Source organism: Akebia trifoliata, chromosome 8 (genome assembly GCF_017979445.1).
Source record: "Akebia trifoliata isolate Shusen 1 chromosome 8, ASM1797944v1, whole genome shotgun sequence".
Lineage (NCBI taxonomy): Eukaryota > Viridiplantae > Streptophyta > Magnoliopsida > Ranunculales > Lardizabalaceae > Akebia > Akebia trifoliata.
In genome coordinates, this window is record NC_141382.1 from 1,078,798 (window position 1) to 1,093,596 (window position 14,799).

General features: G+C 37.2%; 1 protein-coding gene across 2 annotated transcripts; it reads right to left on the minus strand.

Moving 5' to 3' along the window:
• Positions 1–1,933: 1,933 nt before the first annotated feature.
• On the minus strand, positions 1,934–10,164 carry LOC147395298 (uncharacterized). 2 transcript variants are annotated; one of them, XR_015180997.1, is made up of 5 exons: positions 10,011–10,164; positions 7,692–7,980; positions 5,005–7,589; positions 2,741–4,908; positions 1,934–2,657 (listed from the first exon to the last, which is right to left on the minus strand). XR_015180997.1 is itself a non-coding variant. In XM_086451949.1 (4 exons), the coding sequence occupies exons 2-4, from the start codon at positions 7,707–7,709 to the stop codon at positions 3,513–3,515; spliced, it is 3,999 nt and encodes a 1,332-aa protein (XP_086308075.1). In that variant the 5' UTR covers positions 7,710–7,980; positions 10,011–10,164; the 3' UTR covers positions 2,638–3,512. The 2 variants fall into 2 exon arrangements, 1 of the variants encoding a protein (XP_086308075.1); XM_086451949.1 differs by having other exon boundaries at positions 2,638–4,908.
• Positions 10,165–14,799: the final 4,635 nt, after the last annotated feature.

Sequence of the window (14,799 nt, forward strand, 5' to 3'; positions counted from 1 at the left end):
AATGATCTATGGTTCTGTAATGGGGGTGTATGTCAGAGGGAGGTGTCAGATTATCACGACTCTAAAAAGATACAAATATTTCGTATCTACAACTGATTGAGTCACTCCTTTTGACCTTTTATCGGATAGGAAGGCGTATCGGATAGAAGATGACCCAAACCTCTCATCTTCCATCTATAGAGGAAAAAAAACCCTTGATTTTCCTCTAAAAAACCAACCATCTTCAAGTTCTTTGGCTTTGGGGTTAAAGTAAGAGTTGTGTTGGAGTGACCTCAAGATTGAACCTCATATCATACATCTTGACGTGAAAGTGGATAGGAACCATATATGCATTTTGACTTGTATCTCGAGGAAAGCATCTATGGTTCCCCTACACTTTCACGGCAGGATGTGTGATGTGAGGTCCAATCTTGAGGTCACTTCAGCATTATTCTTAAAGTAAGCGTATTCAACCACACCTTCAATCCATCATTTTCAATCTCCAGTAGAAAATTCTAGATTTTCCAATGACATTATGTTAAATCTACGATTATCATCAAAGGTTATGAAATTAGATGAGAATATCAAATTTTAAAAAGAAAAAAAAAATAGAATTTATTAATCCAATTTATCAAAAACCTAGGTAAAAAATCGTCATTTGTAACGCTTATAGCTCAAGTTAACTCATCTAAATTGTCGAGTTGACAAATTAGTTCCTTTTGAGTTTAGGGGCTGAGTCATCTTGAAATCCAATCGAGTCAATTCGAACACCACAATTCTTAAAACTATGATTAGAACTACACAAATATGAATTAATCATTGGAACCAAAGAAACTAAAAGCGATATAAAATGGAGAAACCTTAAACCGAAAAAAACAATGAATCGGATTCAAATGCTAAAAATCCTTCTCTATATTTGTTTTTTCATTGATAAAATAAGAAATCATGGGCACTATTATCTATGCAAATCACTAAACATCCTTATGTAATCAAGTATTTAGTAAATATTTAAATCTATCAAATTGGATTTTTAATAGAGAATAATCCAAGTGAAGAGAAAAATGGATAAGATCAACTCTTTGTAGGTCGGAATAACACCCATGCCATACAATATCCAAATTGATTAAAAAAAAAAGGAAAAAGAGGGTACTTAGCGTGCAAATAAAGCGTATTTGTATGTTTTGAAGATAACTGACATTGTGGCTTAGATCAATAGCTTTCACCATGGTATTAAAACTCTCCTTGAGCGACTTTTTCAATACATTTGAGTCATCTCGTTCAACAATGAGGACAACGAACACTGATTTTAAATCTCATCCAATATGTTTGACTTATCTATCGTCTTGTTGGTGGATGAGTCGGACCATTCATCATTCATCTCAATCTCGAACAAGATATAAAACAACTTTTGAGGTCGTGGGATCAAGTCCAATTAAATGCCATGGTAAAAGCCTCTGAAAATAAAGTTTCTCCTTTTTACCCTTTTGTTTTTCTTGATAATGAAATTATTACTCTCATTTGATTGTCAACTAATCACATAGATGCCTAGACAATGTAGGTCATCCCGTAATTTTCTCAATAAAGATGGATGTCTTCAGTGGAATAAAGGTAACGTCGCAGCCACTCAATCTTTGAAATTGATTTTCGAATTTGAATTCTTTAAATTTGGACGTTTGACTAGAACGACTTGGCAAAAATTAACTAATAAATTCAATCAACGCGGATGATACACCAGTCGCCCAAGGAGTTTATATATTACGGTGATACCTCCCATGGAGACTTAGAATTGAAATGGTCAATATAGATTTCATTGGCTACATACTGGCCCACCACTGGATCATGCTATGCAATGCTACGCAGCCATTGAATTTTCAGCTTTGGAAGAATAAAAAAACATAAAATAATATGCGTCGTTTTGCACATGCACGTCGCTGTTTCATGCTTACTACCCAAATGGTTTTAAGACGTATAATTTTATTTTATTTAATTAAAAAATAAAAAACTGGAAGAAATATCTCGCTTAACATATCTGCAAGTCAAGCTAATCACCAGAAAACAGAATACCATTTGTACTCCTCCTTTGCAAAGTAGCCATATTTATCCATCATCATATAATTCTTCATTTTTTTTGTGGTGGTTGTTGGTAAAGGTCAACCAATTCGAATGAACTCCAGCAGTTACAGAGCAAGATCACTGGGCAACTTCCCAGTAGACTGACTACCTGTTCATTCAGTTTTAGGTTCCCATGACAGGACACACCAAATCAAAGGATCGCTCTGGTCCATCCTTTGTCAACCATTTCCTTCTCAACCCCTCGAGACAGAAATCCCAGAAATCGAACCTCCCCAAGTGCAACATATTCCCATGGGACCCTGCCTGCCACTCACCTTTCATTTAGTCATCCGACCAACCATCATAAACACGGCTCGAAACAAAGTGCAACCCAATCAAAACCTATACCTCAAGCAGATCCTTCAGAGGTAATAATCATAAACACAGAACATGCAAAAGTTCAACCAGTTACTTAAGCCATATTGTGCATGAAAAATTAAAAAAAAGATGATTTTTTTCCATTACCCTGCCCCCCTGTCATTTCATTTCATTTCATTTAGTCCCACAGTCGTAAAGCACGGCTTGCAAATAGAACCATACAACAAGTGCAGCAACCAAATTGAAACCTGTATGTAGCGGATCCTTCAGAGGTAATCGTCATATAGATACAAATCAGTTAATATAGCATATTGTGCATAGAAAAAAGGACCTTTTTTTCATTGTTCCTGCATCCCAGCAGAACCATAGAACCAGCCAACCTTTACAACACCATCCAAGAACTTGTACAACTCCCTTGGGCAGAACAAGTCCTTAAATATAAGGAAGTAGAAGAAACTTATATATTATAAGAAAGTAAAGAACTTGTTAACAGAAGTCCTCTGATATGCCGCAGCTTGAAGACCACATGATTGGGTAGTAGTAGTAGTAGTAGTAAAGAAAAGGAACTCACGATATATGTTTCTCAAAAGAAATAACAACCATGGTATCAGAGAGAACTACACTATACTGTGCAGACCAGCCATAGCACCATCTAAGGATTAATAATGGAAAGGCAGGGCAAACAGGTTTTCACCACAAAGGACACCTTCCTCAGTACGTCACTTTGTGCATTATTAGATCCGCCCTGTGCTCACGAGTTGACCCTAAAAAGTATGTATTTGCAATCATTCTTTTGTTGTGCCAGATCTACACCTCCATTTGAATTCTTATTCTTAAAAACACTAGAAACAAAAACAACTCCACTTGAACACCAGTCCACATACCAAATAGATGATACAACTCCACTTGAACGTCAGTCCACATAGCATTTCGATACTAGAAAAATCTTTCATCCACCATGCCTATAATTTTCCCCGTGCTCTTCTTCGCTCCTTGCCCTCTCTTGACATAATTTTCCTGGAAGATCAATGGGTATCCATTATTGTGTCATCCCCACTCCAACTCTATAATCCTGGGGGGCTTATAACATTTTAGGATAATTGTTAAAATCTTCTCCTCTTCACTCGGGATACATCCTCCAAACCACCATCATGCCATCCTTGCTCACCACCAAGTCTGTAATTTTCTTCTTGCTCTTCAATGCTTCTTGTCCTTCTCAGTGGGGGATTCCCCGGTCGATTTTTAATCCGTCTCTCAAATTCTCTTTCCCTCAAATTGCCTCTCTCATGAAAATCTGCATCAGCTTCTGGGCATAATCTGTAAGTTCTGGGACCATCTTCTACATGAAAACGGAAACTCTCAACATCAGCATCGTTATAAGGAGGTCTAAATGAACGGATAGGCCCACGTCTCTCACCACCTATCCTTGCACCTCCATCGCCTCCAACCTCGTGAAATCGGCCAGAGTGCATAGGCCCACCAAAGAACTCATCACTTTCCGTCCTTTCTCGACGGTCTATCACATTGAACCTGCGGGTGCCTCTTTGTAAAATCCTGCCAGATGGGCTCCTATTGGGGGGCATAAATGGCCTAGGACGATCATGCTCTCTAGTGGAAACCATCTCACCCATGTCATTGGATAGTCGAGGAATAAAAGGAGGAGAACCATGCCTTCTGCCCACCAAGTCATCTGCAAAACAAGGACGTTGATGAGGAGATCTCATCCTCTCCATTCTGTAAAACGGCGGAGATCTGCGATGAGTCAGCTCCGAATGTCCAAACCCATCGGGAGATCTTCTAGGTGATGACCATGGGCCAGGAGAGCGTGCTCTGGTTCCAGGAGATTTTGACCGAATTCGAGGTATATTTATTGGAACCCTCCTTGGAATTGGTGAAAAGCTCCTGTCTCTCCGAGTAAAAGAATCATCCACTCGATGATATTGAGGTTGGGGGCGTGAAAACACAGGAGGATCCATCATGTCCTCTGGCAAACTCCTTATGAACTTCTCTTCGTGCCTCAATCCAATCAAATCAGGGCCACCTCCCCCAATGCATCTACCCGGGCTAATATCTCTTCGTGGTCTACGGACCACTTGCACACCATGTGACACAGGGCCCTCTCTCCCTCCTCCGGGTGGTGATCGCACCCTAGACGGTCGATGACCGAAATTTGGTAACTCATCATTCAAGGGCTTCCTCCCTCCTCTACCAGCACCTACAATCGTACCAACCCGAGCAACAATAAAGCCACTACATTCCGCCTTGGCAGCGGAAACTAAACCAGTATTTTTGGATCCAGCGAACCGAAAACCAGTTGGACCATTACAACTTTCTGGAGCAAATTCACGATCAGATTCCCAATCAACACGTGGAGAATCTAGCCGCTTGTCAACCCTTCCTCTGCCATGGATAAAATCTGATCCAGTACTTCCAACAGGCAGATCTTGATTTCTTTGTCTTTCAAATTTGTGTCCCCCATCTATGGAACTGTCATTATTACTAAACAAAGAAGAACAAAAAAAATCAAATACCTGTACATCTTTAAAATAAAATATAAGTTAAAGAAAAGGTTGGAAAGTCAATAAGAAATGTTACCGATTCCCTCGAGGATGTAATTTATCTCCACTGAGTACATCATTATATCTCTCTCTCTCAATTCGTGAAGGTAGTGGCCTGCTTGGAATAGATCTCACTCTATTCGATGGTGATCCATTAAAAGGTCGAGCCAAATTAATAATCCGGCTTCGATTACCTCTACTATTGGTGTCTTTAATTGCTTCAGTAACATTTACAGGTGCTTCCGTTTTGGATGAAATTGGACTTTTTGTTTCCACTGTAGTAGTTCCTTTGACATTGTCCTGTTGGCTTCCCGTGTCACCCTGATCACCCCCTCCTGTTGAGGTTCCTTGGCTTGCACTAGGAGCTCCATCGCTCACCAATTCCATCTCCTGACCCTTCAGGCCATCTTCCCTTGCAATGTGGTCTAGCAGTTTTCTTTGAGCTGCCTCAATGGGTTTCTTTTTTTCAGTTCCGGTGGCTGTCACTTCAACCGTCACAGATTCCTGCATACATGTCACTGGACTAATACACTGATCATGCTTTTCATTAGGCATAATGTTATCAAATTCTCCACTTACACGAGTATCCTTAGTTTCATCAGGACCTTCTGTTTTAGTGTTTCCATCCTCGGTATGTGTAGTGCCACGTTCATCACTAGGAAAACCCAAAACATTGATTTCCCTATCATTAAATTCACTGTGATCAGCACATTCTGCTTCCCCTTTTGCGTGTACATAATTGGTATCATTATGCATCAATGGTTCTCGGACCTCACCATCTTCGTAATCGTCATCCTCACCGCCATGATGGCCATCCTTTGAATCCATAACATCTCCTACGACATGATTACCATCTGACTCATTGTCAGTATCACAATAATCCTCATCCTCCTGCATATCAGCTGATAAGTTGATCCTTTCTTCATCACTTCCAGCTAGATCATTGTTCACATGTGATTCTACGTTAACTTCAACCGTCAATTTTAATCTGGCTGATTCAGGATTAGCGTCATCAACCTTCAATTCTTCACCAACTGTTTCACTTGCTTCTTGGGTTTGAACCCCACTAGAAGGCATCCCCTTGGTACAAGCAAAAAACTCAGACAGGCTTGCTACTTCCACACTATTTGAAATTTCCACAGTAGAAGGAAAAGTCGAAGGGCTAGATAGCCCTAAAGTACTAGGACCTGCCGCTGTACAAGTAGTAACATCTGAAAGATGCAAGGCCTCCCCATCTATAGGCCTTTCTGCAATAAATGTGTAACATTCTGAAGGCCTTGATGTTCCTTCTACTGTCTTGAGAGTTTCATGACTATCTCCAAAACCTAATTCAGATTTTACAGCTCCATGATCCAAGGACCTCAAAATGCTCACATTCGAAGATTTATGAGATTCTTGAGGCAACCTCTCAAATGGTTCAGACTTTACTGCTCTAAAATCTACTGATGTTAAACGCCTGTCTATATCAAAGTCTTGTTTATTACTCTCATCAGATGGTTCAGATTTTACTGTCCTAGAACCAACTGGTTTCAAATTACTGGATTGTGGTACCCGTTTTCCAGAAAAACTTGGACTAGATAGCACACTTCGTGAATCAAACTTTGTTGATGAAGGGGAAGGTCCTAGACTGCAGACTGGACCAGAAGATGTACTAAGACTTAGATGTAGGAGATCCCCAACTTTAAGTTGTTGGTCAGGAGAAGACAAGCCAGACAACTTGGGGCTATGCTCACTCTTCTCAAGGATCTGTTTTTCTGAAGTAACAGAGGTGCCTTCGGATTCATTAAGAACCTTCTTGGTTGAGTATATCAAAGGCTTCATATCACATTTTCCAGCTACATCCAACCCATCTAAACCATTTGCAACATGAACCACAGTAGAATCATTTGTAGAGCCATCCCATGTGTCCATCATAGTGTTCAAATCCCAGTTCGATCTCTGGGTACGTGGAGGAGTGCGATTGATCTTTGTTTCACCATCATTACTATTGTTCCCCTCATTCAACCCTAAATTCCACGAACAGGGATCCACTTTTTCGTCATCCCTGCGGATCCTTTGACTATTATGAGCTGCCAAAGCCATTTCCTTAGGTGCTAACAGCAATTCAGTATTTACAGGCATTTTTGAAATATTATATTTATCATCCTTCACAAATTTCCCTTCATTTTTCATCTCTTTTTGCAGCACAAGAGTTTCTTTTGGCTCTAATTGCAGCTCGGTATTTCCCGCAATATTCTGGAATGCAAATTCATCACCCATTTTGTTGCCTACGTCAGATACAGAACCAAATGCTATGGTAAGGGTCGGTTCCTGAAGATTGTCTCCAGGGGGATTAATGCCTTGGATCAAGTTAGAATGTTCACTTTTTTCCTCCTCGGAAGAATTCTTGCTTGTAGCAGCAAACTCAGAAACCGCTATAGGACCAACGGCATTTGACGAAGATGACTCTAGCTTTGAGTTTGATTGTTCTTTCTGTTGTAGATCTGACTCTACTGGCAATGACGGTGTTTGAGATGGAGGTGAAGGAGGCCGAACCAAAGGGAACCTCCTTTTCTTGATGGGAATACCTGCTATAGAATCACTAGACTGCCGAGAAAGTGAATTACCTGCATTAACTCCAGGCTGCCAATAAATAAAAAATTGACAAATCAATATTCAAGGAAGCAGAAATTATTTATAGTTCATTAATGCAAATTATCAATGTTTTAGAAAGGAAACAAACACCTGTTCATTTCCCGCCATGTCTTCAAACTTGTCTAGGGTCGGACCAGAGAAAATAAAATCCTATTATCTTATTTCAAAATAGTTTGATGTCAAAACCTAGTGGAATATTATAAAATTGACTCTCTTTCAAGTTGAAGTTTTGAAGTTGCTTTATCCCTTTCAAAAATCAAGTCAAGATCCTTTGCTGCCAAATAAACTGTTGATAATATATAAAATATATTTTCTTGAAAAGTCTCCCTTTTGACGATCCCCAAACCCTGTATGAAATGGAAGATGGTCCCTGAACGTCCTGCAAAACAAAGAGAGCAATCTGTATATCAATATTTGGTTTGATGAGAACAATTGTCGCCCTTGAAAACATATTCTTTCCTTTTCAAGATCATTGCCAAAGAGTTTGGTTGACATCCCTGATAGGCTGAAACCATAGTAGTGGGTAGTGAGCAAGAAACATAACATGACAGAAAATTTTCTGATTGTCGAATTGCAACTGATGTTATGTGCATGCAGATTAACTTCTATAATTCATTTTTTTTTATATTCCATATAAAATTTCCAGGTTTTCTAACAGCTCAATTAGAGAACAATTTATGGGGGAAATCAGGCGTTCAAGTAAGGGGGAGAATAATTAAGCTCCCAATTCCTGTCTATCTAATCTGATCGGCTAATACAGAATTCAATAATAAAATATAAATTGGGCTTTGATTGGAGTCTTACTCCTTTCGCAGTTTGTTAGAGGTCCAGAAGGATAGATATGGCTCTCTCTTTGAAGGAAAAAAAAACATCTGCAAGAGAATGTTATCTCTATTTTGGGTTTTTCGTTCTATTGGTGTAAGATCTTTAAGGAATTTAAAGGATTCTTCTTTGAGGACTTCATAGGTAGATGGGATTGTATCTACTTATTTCTTGTAAGTAGTCCCGGTGTGTAGTCAGCTTGTTGTTTAATCAGTCATCTCGACTGGTCTTGTGATCTCTAATAGACTCTGAACCACCCTTCACATAAAGGGGGCATATTTACAATATAACTTCCTAACAAGCTTATCGAATCACTTCTCAACGTTAAAGTTCAACTCCCTACTTTAATTTGCAACTAAATTTACATCCATAAAATTACTTTGTCCAAAACCATTAAAGATGTTCAACGAGAAAATATCATAGAAAAATAGATAATGAAAACAGCAGATCAGGCAAATAAAATTGACAAACTTGCTGAACCACAACTAAATCTTTAAGAGTGAGATCCATATTAATAGATCCATTCTATATGAAATTTTTAGAACTTTATAGATAAGTTTATGGGGAAGTCAGGCACTCAAATTAGGGGCAGAAATTAAATTCCGGATTAGATGATAAATTTTAGAAAGAAGATCTTTTGTCTCATGGTTATGACTTGGACCTTTTCGGATAATCTGATCAGAGTAGATCTATGATAAAAGCATCTTCACATAGATCTAATCTGATCAGATTATCAGAAAATTATTGAATCACTTGTTGACTTTTTAAAGTTCAACCTCCTCACTTTTATTTGTAATTAAATTTATAGATCCAAATATTAGTTCACCCAGAACATTAAAGATGTTCAAGGAGAAAATAAAAAATAACAAAAAAGCAGATCGGGCAAATAAAATCTACAAATCTGCAGAAACACATCTAAACCCTTAATGAGTAGAATCAATCTTTATTGATCCATTCTCTACCGAAATTTTTAAGAGCTTAAGCGGAAAGCTTATGGGGAAATCAGGGACTAAAGTTAGGTCTCACATAGACCTAATCTGATCATCTTATGCCGAAATCTTAGATAAAGTATACAATGGACTTCAAACTACTTTCTTTACTGCGCATGCGAAACTAAAACCAGAGATTGGATCACTTGTTGACTTTAAATTTCAAACTCTTCACTTTATAATTAAATTTACAAATCTAAATATTACTCCATCCAGAACCATTAAATATGTTCTAGGAGAAAATATCCTTAACAAAAGATAACAAAAACAGCAGATCAGGCAAATAAAATCAAAGTAACTTCCGAAACACAAAAAATCCTGAAAGAGTTTCAGAACTTCAATCAACAAAAAAAAAAAGGGAAAAATCAAAGCTGAAGATGAAACCGATCGTTTTAAAGAACCGCTAGATTGACAAAATTTTATGGATAAAATCAAAGAATTAATGAAATCCAGAGGCAAATTAAAGCTCCAATTCGCAGAAACCACAAAGAAAATACATCTTGAAAGAGGAAACAACACAGAAACAACCGAGTAGCTGAATCAAAAATTTAAAAAAATATGAAAAAAAATATAAAAGCGGCGGAAGGATAAAAGTTACCTGATCAGATAAACCCTAGAATGGAAAAAAAGAAATCTTCTTCGAAGAAACCTATTAGAAAACAGAGGATGAAGACGAGAAGAAACAGAGAGGAACCCAACGAAAAGATCTTTCGTTCCTTAGGGTTTCCGCAACTCTCATCGCGTTTCACGCGGTTTTAAAGCCCACGTGTCACGGATATCATCTCACTCGATTGCTCGAACAGATTAACACGTGTCCATCAAATGTTGAAAAAGAATATGGCGGTGGGCCCACTACCATCATATAGCTTTACTTTTTCCGCAATCAACGACAAGGTATCACCGTCACCAAAGATGCCACTATCTTCAACTTGCTTCTTTTCACAAAAAGATAAAAAAAGGGAAATGTTAGTGTTCAACGTCGTTGGATATTCGATATCCAACGAAAATTGAACTGGACAATATCCTCTCGTGATTCCCACGAAAAGTTGATCTTAATAAACCTTTTTTAATCCTAGAGATCAGTGATCCCATCCAATTGGGACCAATAGCCCGCTAACCTTACTTGGTCCACCCAAAAAAAAAAAAAAAGAGTAGGTGCTTTATATTTTGCCCACAAAAATGTAGGTTGGACCCAAAATTTTCAAGCCCATGAATTTTGCCCTAGCCCATGTTAGGATAATTTTTTATTGATCCAGATCCCATCCAATAAGACATTGGATCGAAACCTTATCAGAATGCAAAACATCGATCCAAACCTGAAGTTATCGAAATGGATAAGATTTTGGGTCTGATCTGATCCATTTGACAAAGCTACCTAGGAGTCCAAAGAAGAAATACAACTATTAAGGATTCCTACTTATTTCTTGCAGATCCAAAATTCTTTTTACTTATTATTTATATTTCTTCCTACACAATGAAAGATTTTTCTATGATCCAACGACGATGGACACTAGAAATCCAACCAAAATCTCCATCTCAACCGTCAAGGGCACAATGCCTATAATATGTTGGATAATAAAATTTCTCTCAAAAGAAAGGTTATGGCAAGTCTATTAACTCGCTATATTAAAACTAAGTAGGGATTGACTAGTTGCACTCCATATATGTATGCATTCTAAGAGGGGGGGGGATTGCACTCCTTTTCCTCTTCTTCTTCGTTAACCATGGCCACAAAAAAAGTTATTGTTCATTCTGATAGGTTTCTATTAACGAAAATCATTTTCTGAGGACTTACTAGAATAATACTTTCATTTTAGATGCAAAGACGACGTGTGAAAAACTTTAATAATCATGGATTCATGTTATGTTCATTTTCATTACAAGTGAGAAGGGGAATAATGGGTAGAGTGCAACCCACATGACCTTATGGGCCAACTATATTTAAAGTTGGGATCCAAACATAGACTCTTATCAATTTCTAAATAAAATGTTTGGAAAATCAATATCTAGTAATTGTTGCCAAAGAGAAGTGAGCAAAATTGAGAAGATGAACAAACAGATTATCAGAAGAGCAACTCCACCTGATCTCTATATCTCTAAATTTAGAGGTAAAGATCTACAAACCTAGCTCCAACCGATCTCTAAATCTTTAACAGTACCTCTATTTCACTATTCATGTCTCTAAATCCATAGACGTTGAGAATTTTTAAAGATAATCTCTATTTTATTATTTAACACTGGTAAATACCTGTTTTATCCCCATTTTTTTTTACATAAATATTATTTTGACTTCCATTTTTTTTTATAAAACATGTTTTAAATATAGTTTTTATCTCATATTTATTTTCAATGACTAGACGGTAATATTGGTAGGTTGGGAGTTGTCTAGTAGATATTGGATATTCAGACTGACCGCTTCTGCGTTTTGCTTTCGGCGCCTTTGCTTACCGGCTTGAGCCGGAGGCTTGGGCTCAGAACAGGGGCCTTTGGGCATGGAGAAACTTTGGGGTGACCTGTTGGAGTTCCAATTGGTTCGTAGGAGAGCATTTTCTCCAAATTCAAAGAAGAGGTCAATTTGAAGCTAAATTTTAAAGACGTGGATCGTGAGTTAGAATTGCTCTAATGAAGCGCAACGTGTCTATTAAGAGAGATTAAAATAATAGGAGCACATACAAATCTCGAGGAACTTTCTAGTGTGAAATGAGTCAATGGTAATATATGGTTTCATTGACAGATTACCTCCTGAAAAAAAATTCCTTATTTTATTTTTTGGGTTTTGTTAACATGTCTTTAAATATTAGTAGGAAATTTAATTTCCTACCAAAAATGGCCTAAAATTTTTTCTTACCAAAAATACCCTCAAATACTTATTTTCAATGTCTATTTAATGCACTTAAATACTCTCTAATGTGTACCATATGTTAACAAATTTCTTTGTTTTTTTTTTAAATTATTTTCTTCAATGAAAATTTGGGAGGACAGCTCACCATCAATTATTTCAAGAGTCGTGAACCCAATAATGCAAGATTCGAAATCCAAAAGATATGATATGGCATAGTTAATTAATAATCAATATAAACCGGTCCACCAATCAACAAATAAATAAAATATGGTTAGTAGGGCCATGGTTCACTCACCCAAAAAACTACTATTGCCACACCAACATTTTTCTGTAACATTTTAATTATTATGAGATCCCAATTAAGGATAAAGACACCCATATGTTCTTCTAGGGTTTCTTATATCATCATCAAACAGCCCAAAATCACAAGTGTTCTTGTCTCAAACAACCCCTAGATCAGTTGTCTTCTTTGAGTAAAAATCCTTAAAGCCCCTTGATGACCTCTTTTCTTTGAATCTCCTCTCATTCTTGGCAGTGTGTTTCTTTTGTTCTTCTCGGTTCATGACTACAATAAATTCTTTATTGGTTTCATTTAAATTGCTCGAAGGTATGACGTCTAGTATCCCAACAAACTATTACTCGAAACCCATATCAATCATCTAATCAGTCTCATCGAGAGAAACATGTTGGCATTGTTTCAATATCAACATACCATTTCTCCAAGCAATCACTAAGATGCCTAGGCATCACAATCGCCGCTTTGCAATGATGTTTTATCTTATTTATAACATTGCTCTTTAATTGAATCTCCACCAACAATTGAGATCACATTGAAACAAACTCAACTATAATGTGTCGATTCCTTTTATTGTGTGTTGCGGAACGAATGCCTATTCAGATCACTTGGACACATTCAGATAATATCACCATCTCTAACCTCAAATGACATCAAACATCTGACTTAGATAGGAGGAAAAACATAGATTTCGTAGGAATCGATGCAAAATTAGTAGGGAATCATTTTGACATCAATCGATTCTATATCTCAAACATTACTCGAGGTGATCATTTTTCCAACTTTTCTAGCCTCAACCAAGGTTTGAGAGTGAGACAGCATAAAACGTGGACTGGTATGTGTTAACAAAATTGGTTTCCTCGGGATTAATACATTTTCGGGAATTATTTTTTATTTGAAGCTTCAATTTGAGATGTTCTATTTCCACACCAATTTTACTAAGAGCACCCCAATTCATGTGATCTCAAAGAAAAATGGGTGAATCTCCATTCATGTGTTGAATATAACAAAATTTTGAGTTTGATACATTGTTCATTTTTATTTCCAAGACATGTTTTCTAGCGAATTCGTCATTTTTATAATTGTCAATTCCCAATTTGTTGTTATATACACGGAGGATAAGGTCTTTGAGCACGTCACGTATCAAGTAGCACTTATGGTAGTCCCACCACTGTCTACAACCATGTTTCAAGCCTGTTTAATGTTGGTATTACGCCATTTTTTTATTGTCTCCGTAGTATTGGCCTATGACACCTTGGTTAAAACTTGAATGTAGCGTAGTAAATACTAAAAAGGGGAAGAGAGAGAGTACAATATGAAGATTTGTTCATAGGATTCGTCCAAAATCCAGATTACGTCTCTAGGTTTCGAAGAGTTGCTCACTATCCTTGAAACTATTACAAGATTGTTGATGATTAAAAAAGAAAAATCTACAAGACAGATAAGATCTTTGATAAATCAAATGTGTCATATATAGTAGCCCCCTACTATTGCCTAAATCATTCTAGTAATCGTTCAACAATGGTTTTATGCTCCAAAATTCTAGGTACATTATCATCAAGTAGAGTCCGTATCAAGAGCTTATGATCATGAAGTCCAGGAATCGAAGTTGTCATCCCTTTTGAGGAGAATGTTGTGCAAAAAAAAAAATAAAGACCTTCATTATTTCCTTCCCCTATTTATAGGATCTTCTCTAGCCCTTAAAAGGAAACCCAACCATTGCCACTTGTCCCTCCTTTATTGGTCATTGTTTTTTACATGGGTGTCAACTCATTGCCTAGTCATTAGGTTCAAAACCCATCATCCACTATAATCAGTGAACTCATTAATAAATTACCAACGACATGGTAGGTAATTTTAAAGTGAATTAACATTACCTACGATCTTGCTGATAATTTTTCCTTGATTATAAAAGTCACTTTAAAATTACCTATGATCTCGTTGGCAATTTATCAACAAGTTCGTTGACCATAAAAGTGACGAACTTGTTGGAAAACATTTTTGTGAATAAAAATGAACAGTGTATTGGATCTGCAATTCAAACATAAGTTACGCACATATTGAGAAATATCTCAAGAAAAAATTCGTACATCTTGAAGAACTCTGAGTAAAAATTGGTGTGGCAATAGAAACTTGCTTTAATTTTCTTTGCCACAATACACCATTCTATTTGGAGAACTTTCTTAGGTCCATGCAAGTTGAACGAGTGTCTGAGATGAACGACTGAGATGGGAAGAGATCTTCTATACA